The 11,504-nt window shown below is 38.3% G+C and overlaps 1 protein-coding gene across 10 annotated transcripts in view; it reads right to left on the reverse strand.

Moving 5' to 3' along the window:
- The window catches only part of DOCK9 (dedicator of cytokinesis 9), a 207,448-nt gene that overhangs the window by 114,034 nt on the left and 81,910 nt on the right, over window positions 1-11,504 (reverse strand). For all 10 annotated transcript variants that reach the window (XM_008578478.1, XM_008578466.1, XM_008578449.1 and 7 more), the window contains exons 4-9: window positions 10,988-11,070; window positions 8,986-9,055; window positions 7,227-7,322; window positions 6,171-6,305; window positions 1,026-1,200; window positions 13-80 (exon numbers count right to left, since the gene is read on the reverse strand). In XM_008578478.1, coding sequence (XP_008576700.1) covers window positions 13-80; window positions 1,026-1,200; window positions 6,171-6,305; window positions 7,227-7,322; window positions 8,986-9,055; window positions 10,988-11,070 — 627 coding nt within the window. The remainder of the gene's footprint in view (window positions 1-12; window positions 81-1,025; window positions 1,201-6,170; window positions 6,306-7,226; window positions 7,323-8,985; window positions 9,056-10,987; window positions 11,071-11,504) is intronic.

Here is an 11,504-nt window from a genome sequence, read left to right on the forward strand (position 1 = left end):
AGATGATGTTACCTTGACAAGTTCAGGCAGGTAGCTATCTAAACCAGAACCAGAACCTTCCAATTTGCTTTGTTCATCATCTGAAATGGCAAAACAGATTATGTGAGTCCCTTGTAATTGAAAGTATTTTATTTAAAACAGGAGGAAGAAGGCTATTTCTCTATGTGACCTCTAATGCAGTGGTTCTAAGCTCTGGATGCACATTAGAAACACCTGGGGAGTGTTGAAAAAAATTCTGATGGCCAGACCCAGTGATGACAGTCAAATATTTAATAGCTGGTACAGCATGGACACTGGCTAATTAGAACAGATACTAGCTATGAACAACAGCCCAATGGCCACACCCACCAGACACCCCACAAGCCCCATCCCAGGCCAACTAAATCAGAATCTTCAGTGGGACCAAGGAACAGCACTTTGAAAAAGCTCCCAGGTATTTTTAGGAGGCAGCCAGGGTTCAGAATCACCTAAGGGCTTGAAGTATAACATGAACTGTCAAGAACAGAGCCAGGTTTTTCCCACTAATTTATTCTGAGGATCCTGCCCATCCTAGCTTTGTCTTGAAAATTCCAAAGAATATTATTTATTAGTAACAACAAGAAAAACTAAAACTAATATTTTTAATGTGGATTCCATGTCAGTAACATGAGATACATTTTCATGTTTACTCTTCTCATCTGACCAGCAAGTTTCCTTATTCCCATTTTACAGATGAGTAAACTGAGGCTTAGAAAATATAAATAGTTTGCCCCAAGTTACATGATGAAAAATGATACTGATGGGACCCAAACCCAGGCCATCCTCTCTGCTTCCAAAGTTGTGGTTCTTCTCATTACACAATGTCCATATAAAAAATGTCAGAGTAGTAAATTCTCACATGACAAAATCTTTGCTATGTGTGAATAGTTCACATCTGTCCCACCTCTCATGTACCTGTGCACTATGTCTCCTTCCTATACCCGCCTAACAAAATTAAAGTCATGCGTAGAGTTTGCATGTGCCTGAGGGAAGACAGACCTACCCACCTTCATGAGAGTCTCCATTTCGCTTTTCTTGCATTGCAGCTTCAAAGTTGAGCTGAAGAATCTTGTTTAGAATTGTGATCCATTCTTCCATTTCCACTTCACTGTCTGCTGCCAAAAGATAACTACTTTTGTCCTGCATCTTGAGCTCAAAAGCAAAACGCCTGACTTTGTTGTTCTGAAAGGGAAGAAGGTAGACACATTTTAAAGAATGAAAAGTGTCTTAACATAATTTTGCTCTCTTATTTGCTGATGGGTGCTGTCTCATGGACATTTCAAACCAGTTCCCTCCCCATGAGCACCCATCACTATCCACCTTCCCTGCTTTATTTTCTCCATAGCTTTATGTTTCCATCTACCTCATTACCTGTTTTACATATTGGTTTTATTCATACCAATGGAATGCATGCTCCTCAAGGGCACAGACCTCCTTTGTTTTGCTCAGTGCTACATCCTTAGTCTCTAGAACAGTGTATGGCACATAGTGGGCCCTTGAAAAATGTGTGCTGAATAAATGAAATTTCATGTAAAATTTTCATAATTCTCTAGCTTTATTTTAGCTTTTTTTTTTTTAAACAAAATAGTGTGTGGTATTACGTATTTAAAAGCAAACCACTGTCTATCAATATGTTTGACTTTCTCATCTGGAACTTTCTCATCATTTATGAATCCCACAAGGTATTTGGACTCCCTGTTGATACCCTTGCCTCATGCCTCTGGTTTTCAGGCCTGTGAGAGGGTGATTGGATCGAAGTACAAAAACACTCATCCATGTGCTTTAAATGATAAAGAATGAATGTGCACTAGACCAGGACTGCTCAGCCTCAGTACCACCAACATTTGGGTGGAAAATTCTTTGTTGGGGGGAATGTCCTGTGCATTAGCAATATTTGGCCTCGCTCATTAGATGCCAGGAACACACTCTCCAGACATTGCCCAAATGTCCTCTGGTGTGGCAAAATCTCCCCAGGATGCCCACACTAGATTGAAGTTCAGCTCTGAGGAACCTCAGGCTGCACAAGACTCCTCGTAAACATAGGCTGAGAGATGTGAAATCGCAATCTCCCACCAACCTGAGTGGGCAGAGCAGTCCTCCTACACCTGCCATAGGAGGTGGTTATCCATAAAATTCTTGCTGGTTATCCATAGTCCCTGAAGGAGCTCCTCAGCATAGGTCTCCAGGACAGGGTGACCATCCCAAAGGTGTGTGTTTTTGGCCTCACAGTTCTTAGAAATGCAAAGCCTAGTGCTACCCTTGGCAAAGCCACACAAACTATTGTGTACAGACTGTCTGCTTGGACTCAGTAATTGCCACCTTGGATCTCACTTAAACTTCAAGGCAAGAATCAGAGAAGGAGTCAAAGGCTAGAAACAAAATGAGTTTTCTCCCCAATTCCCCTCTTCTCACACATTCGCAATCACGAAAACAAAAAGTTAAAAGCGGGGAGAAAACACTAGGCCTTGATTCTAAGTTATTCCTCTTTCTCAGCCTGTTTCCTCATTTGCAAAATAAGTATAAATCACTTTCAAGGGTTCTAAAACACTTTTAGGGTGTAAGATTCTAAATCACATTTCTTTCAAGTCTATTAAAAATTTTAATTTAGGCATTGATTTGATTTCACAGCACTAATCAACTAATTTTTTAATGTCCAAAAGTAAAAAAAATTTTTAAAAACATTTAAATCACAACTTTTGATGCTCAGTTTACAAAGAGACACGGATGGAAACATTTTTTAAAATCTTCTGAAGCCTTAGATATAATTTATTAAATGAAAACACCACAAGCTGCATCTGCAAAAAGAAATTGGAGGAAAAGAGTTCCATGGAACTCTTTAAATTCTGAAATGCTTCCCAGAGACTAAATGATAGATCAGGATTGCTGTACTTACAAACATCTATTACTATGCCAAAGACATGAACAAAATTCTCTTGTAAAACTAAAATAATTACCTCTCACTTCAAAAATAAGGTTGCCAAATATATTTAGTTTTGCTTTAAACTTTTTTTTAAACTCAGTGCCAGAAAGTTCAGCTAAAAAAGTAACTTAAAGGTCTCTCAACTTAAGAATACAAACGAAAGTCCTGCTTGGGAATCCCAAAAGAAGTGAATTCACTGTCATTGATAATTCACTCTGGTACTCCTTACTTCACACTGTCAATAAACATACTTTGACATGATTCGACTGTTCATACTAACAGCTTTCAGCTGAGATTGGAGTGCTAGCTGAGAGACATTCACATGTTAATTAGCCGTTGATTAAAAATAATTTTCAATGAACATTAAGTGGTGCTGCAGTCTTGATCTAGAGCCCAAATACACTTTCATGCATTCCACCTTTTTTTGTCATGGTTTTTCAATTACCACTAATTAAACACATCAAGATTTAACTAAAATTCTGTATATTTGGTGTTTAGAAAAACCAGATGATATGGCAACACTGAGCTCATAGTTCGATGTTACAGACTGGCAACATCTTTACAGGGGGCACCTGGGCTCTGGTTTGTGCCAGTCTCCAGTGCTCCCTATTGTTTACAACCAAGCCTCTTCTGTCAGTTAATTTACCTGCATGGCCCCTACGGACATCTGATTTTGGACCCCTAACTTCCACTTCTGGCCATGATGAAGCAACAGGATCTGGACTTACCCTCCAGTCATGATCACTAGAGAACTGACAAAATAGATGAAACAACTGTTTTCAGATAAGGGACAACAGGCAGTGCAGGCCCATGATCCTAAGTAGAAGAGAAATAAATGGAGTCGTGCCATCTCACTGAATTGAAGAGACTGAGTGGAGCTGGGGAAGACCAAGGTGGCCAGAACAAAGAGGAAAGAGCACAAAAGACAACAGAGAGCCAGACTCAGTAAAAACTCATTGAGTCACACACCTATTATGTGTATATTTTCTATTTATATGTTATACCTTAGCAAAAGGTTCAAAAAAATCAAAGTCAAGACACAATAACCTAAATTTTAGAACACTACAGATGAAGAGAAGATCACAAGGACAGCGAATGAGACTAACTCCAGATTCCTCCATCCCCTAAAAGGAAATGGAACATCTTTGAAATTCCAAGGTAAAATGATTTCATTGGATTTCTACATCCAGCCAAACTATGAGTCAAGTGTGAATGGAAAAATAAAGAGACATTTGCAGATACACTAACTATTAAAAAAATTAACATCTTACCCACAGTTTCTCAGGAAGCTACTGTAGGATGTGCTCCTCCAAAACAAGAAAGAGGAAGACATAAGTTCCTGGAAACAGGGAATCCCACACAGGAAGGAAGGCAAAGGGAATCTCCAGGAGGACAGTTGTGTAGGATGGAGAAAGCAATCTCTATAGGTTAGAGCAGGCAGGAGGGTGACAGGAGCTAAAATCCTATCGACCGGCATAGGAAGCCATTCAATAATGTCCATAACTGATGAATAAAGAAAGAGCAACGGACACTCATTAGCTAGCAAAATGAAGACAAACTCCAGAATAAATAATTTTAAAAGTTGCACTTTTAGCACTGCCCTTCAGTACTGTTTGTTTCAATCAGATGAATGCATTCCTTTGATGAAAATGCAGTTTAATTTTAGGTAAACAAGTACACCTGTGGTCAAACAAGATGGCTGAGTCCCTGACTTTAATCATGCTGGCCCTGCAAAAGAATCTCATTCTAAAAGCCAGCTTCAGGCCAATGTGATCAGCCACCATGGAGTCATTTGAAGGGAGAATTCTCTAATTATGGTGACTGCATCTATTGTGACGAGTTGTCAGGGAGACTTCATTAATCACAGAGTCCTCTATCTGAGGGCCCCTAAGAGCAATGCCTGAATGATCTGCATTCTGAGATTACTTGGGTATAACTTCTGACTAATTGGATTGCCTGTGTCTTATGTGGCTGTGAATTGTGAGACTGAACAGGTCTCCAAGTTCGATGGTGTACAGTCCAGTTGGTGGCCCACCCACAGCACGAGTTAGGTCTGCAAAACATATGCTTTTTTCCTAATTCCACTTTATCTTGCCCCTACAGTAACCTCGTGTTCATCTTACTGCTTTCACTCCACTTTAAACCCATGCTACCCTGTGTATTACAAATCCTTATAAGCTGCTGCCTTAAATCTTCCTGAAAAAAGGGAGTGGGGGTGGGGGTGGGGGTGGATGAATGGATGGATGGAAAATGGACAGATGGGAAAACTGACAACCCACTTTCAAATACAATTCTAAACATGTATGGAAGGATGCATACCACACTGGTAACAACTCCCTGGTAAAGAGAGAGATGAGAAGAGGGAAGAAAGAGTCTACAGGGACTTTCACTTTGTATTGTCTGATTTTTTTTTTTTTTTACAAGAAGAATACATTCATGCATTATGTATAATTGAAAAAAATTTCCCAGTATATTGGGAAATTATTCCCAATATTTTGGCCAGCTGCCAAATTAATAATAATAATTTTTAAGAATAACTCTACAACTACAACAGCACTATGATCACAAATATATCTAATATTGACTGAATGTTTACCATTTGCTGGCACTGTTCTAAGCTCCTTACATGTATTAGTTAATTAATACTCTCAGCAACCCTATTTGGTACTATCATCATCCCTCTTTAACAAATGAGGAAACTGAGGCACAGAGAAGTTAAATACAATTTCCAAGGTTAAGAGGTGGTAAGTAGTGGAGCAAGGATGTGAACTTAATCTGCATTGTAAACCCAATCTCTTGACCAATATACTACACTGCCACTGGTACTATGATGGCAACGAATCACTGAGATGCTAAGAACTATTCTAAATATTTCCATGTGTTCGCTCTTCTAATTCTCTTATTTACCCTATTAAAGAAACATTATCATTAGATGAATTTTGCAGATGAAGAAACTTTAGTTAAGTAGCCTGCCTAAGGTCACACAGCTAAAAAATGGCTAAGTCAGGTTTTAAAACATAAGAACTCACACACCAGAGTGCTCATAATTCTGCCTCTATGTTATACCATCTTCCACAATGATGAAAAACAAGGCTTTACCTACTTTAATGTTAGATATTATATTTCAACCACGAATATGGCCATTTCTGGAAGTGTTTGCTTAAATCTGCTGATTCACACATAGTGCTATTGCAGATATTAAACTTGATGATAAAACTCTTTTCATACTTACCTGAACCACACCCATACAGGAATCCAGAAATATCGATCCTTTTGGTTCTTTGGAGATCTTTTCATCTTTATAAAAATTCAAATTATAGGATCCATCACCAAGTTGAATCAGGTGGAAAAATCGTCTCTTAAATGACTGGGAGAAAAATACACACACAGCTATTCTTTCAAAATGAAAGAGTCACAATCTCTATTGATAACTAAGTTAGACTAAACACATACATAAAAACTGTGTCTAACAGTCTCACTGCATTTCAGTTCTGAGGAGGTGGTCCTCTTAACATCCACCCATTTTTCCCATCCACAGAATTTGAGATTTTACATAATCACCCAAAAGCAGTGCAGGGAGTTGGAATTTGGAATGCAGCACAGAAGGATGGAAACTTTCTGTAAAACCCCCAGGGTTTCTTGCTCACACAGGACAGAAACTATTTTCTGCCTCATGATGCTGAATGATTTCCCAGCCTCCAGATTATGACAGTCAGCATTTCTCCTAATTTAATTTTCATCTCCCTGTTCGTCCTACCTCCCACCTCCCTTCCATTGTTTCTTTCCTCTTTTTTATTAATCCTGATCTTTCTCTGGTCCTACCTCTCTTCTGTAAGAACAGCTTCTTACACTAGTTTTACTTTTCTCTTTACAACCCTCTTCTAACTTAACTATTTTCCTTTTTAATCCTCAATTTTTGCTTTAGTTGACATTGTTGCAGTTTAGCACAGAAGTGCTTAGATTTACCATGAAAAACAGCCCCTCGGTGATGTTCTGTCAAGAACCAAGTGGCCTTTTCCCGTTAATATAGAGAAGAAAGCTCTGTCAGTGACTGCACCTTTACACCGGCCCAGTGACGGTCTCATTATGCCATCAGAGGACAGTGAGGGGAAGTAGGTAGACAGGCCTGGACCAATGGGCGTGCTGTCACCCAGGAAGCATCTTAGTAACCAGACAATGTCCCTTTTGTCGAGGAGAACAGCACACCCACTAACGCTGAGTATTAGTCTCAAGACCTATAGCAGAAGGATTTCATGAGACGGGAAAGCAGGCTGATGAGGCTCCTTACCCTCATAGTCACGCTGATTGCACTGTTCATGTTGCCTTTGTACAGCCACCCGTGCTTGGTAATTCCACCCTTCTGAGAACCGAGGGAAGCCGCATCCTAGGAGAGAAGGAAAGCACCACCACAATCAATCTCCTGTTGTTAGCTATGCTATTTGCTGTGAGTTTGGTCAATGGGAAAATCATTCCATTTGTGCCAAGCTGTCCATTACCCTTTTACTGGAGTAACCACTGACACTAACACCTACAAGTCACATTAAAGTCCAATTAGCAGTAAAAGAGAGACCAGCCTACATTTCTGAAAACCCTATTCCACTAAACTCAAAGCTAGCTCCAGTCCAAATTATTATTTTTAAGTATTTAATGAGCCGAAGAAAGTACATACCACACTTGACCACTCAAGCTGTAAGGTCTTGTCTGGTTTCATAAAAAATGTTTTCAAATTACACTCCCCTATAGTTGGAGGACAAAAGCAAATTCCTGGAAAACATCCCAGAGGCTTAGTTCAGGGAAAGGTGAATAAAGAAAGGGAGTAAATGTGCGGCAATTCAGAAAGGAGAGATAAAATGATGGGGCAAAGGAAAGGAAGGAAAGAAAGGCAAAGTGCAAGCAGGGATGGAGGAAAAAGGGGGCAGTTAGAAAGAGAGGAGGAATAGCTAGAGCATAAAGAAGCATGCATCCTCAAGTTCAGACCCCACACTGTGAGATCTGGGTTTAAGGAGGTGGGCATGGAGCTGCCAGCTGCTGCTAAAAATGTTAGGCATATATTTGTTTACATGCATTTGTTTACATCTGTAAACAGACAGATGAAATATATACACACAAACAATCTGGCAAATCCTTTGTAATCAAATAGATAACTGAAGAAAGACCCATCCTATGTTTTGTTTTAGAGCATCTCAATATTAATATGAGTGGTTTTATTATTGTTATTATTAGCAATAACAGGAATAATTTACCTGTTGAAGACTTTACAGTTTATTATGCGCCCTTACATGCATTATTTCTATTAGTCCTCTTGTGTCTATTAATCAGCACCAAGTTCTTCGAACCTTGAATGACCATTTACTTTTTCTCATAATTATTTTCAAAGTGGATTCTAAAACAATGTACTACACGGACATTGTTAAATTTCGAAAGTGTCTGGTTATGACTCAGCTGACAATTAAAAAAGAAAAGAAAGAAACCTAAACTCACAATGGGGTATCCAATATTTAGTGGGGAGAAGGAAAAATGCAGAGACGAGTTGCACTACCTTTTTATTAGGTTTCCCTTGCTCAGTGGACACACTTATCTTAATGCTGTCCTCTCTTATACACTTCTCTAGCCATAATCTTTTCTCCAGGAGTAGGGGAGTGGGCTTGTTAAAATCAGACTTCACTAAAAACGATCATTGAAGAAATAGCCATTCTAAATCTACTGGCTGGCAGTTTGTTTCAAGATATTCTTTGAAAAACAACAGGTCTAAGTAATCTTGATATCTTTTAACAATGCAGCCAAATCTGGATCCAAGTCTTTGAAAATGATCCCAGAACAAATAAACATAACCAGAAGAACATGAAATGGTAGGTAGTCAAGTTGAAACAGAGACTTTATTTTAATCAATCAAATAATACATTTAAAAAAATTCTTCCCGTTTCATGAAACACTCAATTTCCTGTTTTGGCTAAATGTTGGTCATTTTCTAACTAATCCTCTAAGTTTGTAGAATCAATGTTTAAATCCAGAGTGAAAAGAAAAACAAAAGCAAGCCAGCATCCCACCTCATCTTTGTCCACCTCCTCATCAACTTCATAGACATGAACTGGAAGTTTATCCAACTTTGCCACTTTGCTGTAAAAACAAGAAAGAAAACGTGTTTAATAATTGCCTAATCAATTGTTTTTGCATTTCTTTCTCCATCACAGGAACCAGCCATTAATAAATCCAAAGCTGGTCCATTCAGATAAAGAATAAAACAATCTGTGCCATTGCTTTTCAAAGTGGGTGAGCCAAAAGGCTCATGTCAGAAAGCTCCAAAAAGCTATGCAGAAAAGACAGCATAGCTTGTTGGGAGTCAGCAGGTATGTTAAAAGTAGAAAAGTGGGTTAGTTATTACTAATGAAGACTTGATAGAGTAACTTTTAATACAAAGTTTACGAGAGAAAATGGAATATAGGATTACTACATTTAAAGTGGTTAATGATAACAGTATTAATAATAAAAACACAACAGTAACAACAGCAGCCAGTATTTATTAAAGAGTAATTATGTGCTAGGCCCTGTCCTGTGTACTTTACATATGTTCTCACATTTATCCCTTTAGATGGTGGGGACTGCAATTAAGACCAGTTAATAGATGAGGAAACTGAGGCTTACAGAGGGCAGACTTGACCCAGGAAGAACACAGAATCTATATGTTTAATCACTGTTACAATCCTCCTCCTTTTTCTCATCACACATTTAGAATTCACATTAATGCCCAAAGGTAAACCCTACCAGCAATAGAAGTCTATCATATAGTTGTGCAATTTGCTATCTTTAAACCATGAGAATAGTATGACCAAGATGATCAATAAAGATGGGTTAATCCAATCAAATGGGAAGAATTAAAAAATCCCCAAATGAGTACTGGATAAATATAGAACTGAAGAGCATACTCATCTGGAGAAGATAATGCTAGGAGGGAGTGTTCTCGGCTGAGGTTTAAAAAGAGGCAATCAGGGAGTTGGCTGAACACTCTTAAGGAGTGGCCAAGCCACACAAATAGGAAAAACAGCTGAGTCCACTGAGAATAGTATAAAAGGTTCAAACACAAAGATAAAACAAACACAAAGAAAAATATATTAATCAGGTTTCAAGTAAAATTTTCATTGGCAATGGTTACTTTTATTTTTTTATTTTTTGACCGGTAAGGGGATCGCAACCCTCGGCACGGTGTGGTCCGCACCATGCTCAGCCAGGGAGCACACTGGCCATCCCCTGACCACCCCCATACAGGATCTGAACCTATGGCCTCAGTGCTACCAGCACCACACTCTCCCGAGTGAGCCATGGGGCTTGCCCAGGCAATGGTTACTTTTAAAACACAATTCATCACTATTTGCTTTCAATATTCATAATCAACTATACTTCCATTTGCCAACTGCATCATTTCAGGATGTACATTTTTATAACAGCCTCTCCAGGTGAGACCTACCTACTCCTGGCTCACTTTAACCACCACTAATCAATCTACACACACTTGCTTTTGGTATATTTTAGAACAAGTTAATACTTTAAAGGAGGTAGAGAATTTATCTGGGAAAATGCTTGTTCCTTGCTTTACTTTTAACATAAAACTTGCTCAATATAAAATGCTCTTTATAAGTCTCTTCTTCAAAATATTCTTCTTTAAAAAAACAAAACAAAATTCTTTTTTAAGAAAAAATACACTGCAGTATATTTCAATACACTTATATTTTCTTTGTTTTATATTTCTCAGTAAAAAAATTTCACCTATTTATGGTTTCCCCTATTTTTTGGTACCCTGTAAAGAATCCCTCATCATAATTAAACCATCCATGTGTTTATCACCACTTTCCAATACCAGAGTACATACTACATTTCAGTCTTATAACCAAAGGCCCTGTGAACAACAGCTACACATACACATAAACTATCTAGAAATATTTTCTCCAATTATTTGATTGCATACGAAGTTACATACCTCCCTGAGCATTTCAAGTGCAAAGACTTTACCCTATGTGTATAACCCCATCTTGTATCATCTGACAATTTACTCACTTTGGAAGCTGTCGAAACTCTCCTGAGTAATCTTCATATTTATAGTTCACAAGGTGCCAGTCAGAGTTATAGGTTTTGATGCACTATTGGGGGGGGAAGGGATTAAAAAATAGAAAGTATAAGAAGAAAACAAAAAGCTATATAATGACTTTTGGAGAACATTCAGGAAGGTTTGGGGAAGGCACACCCATAAGAACATCAAAAAAATGCTTTCCCATCAACCAGCTAATGCCTGATATTCCACCAGAGACTCCTGTGAAGCTTAAGACTCCGAACCACTCAAACATTACGCTTGGGAGAAAGATCACTTTATCATCATTAATGATCTGAGTACAGATTTTATAAGGAGACAAACTTCACAGAAACTTGTGGCATTTACATAGCAATGCACTTGTCTTATACTTAAAAGCACTTGGTTCTTAAGAAGCTACATGGTCACTACTAGAACATAAAAGTGAATGGAAAGTGTGAACCTAAAGACATTTTTTTTTTTTTTTTTTTTTTTTTTTTTTTTTTT

Source organism: Galeopterus variegatus, unplaced genomic scaffold, assembly GCF_000696425.1.
Source record: "Galeopterus variegatus unplaced genomic scaffold, G_variegatus-3.0.2 Scaffold74, whole genome shotgun sequence".
In the NCBI taxonomy this organism is placed as follows: domain Eukaryota; kingdom Metazoa; phylum Chordata; class Mammalia; order Dermoptera; family Cynocephalidae; genus Galeopterus; species Galeopterus variegatus.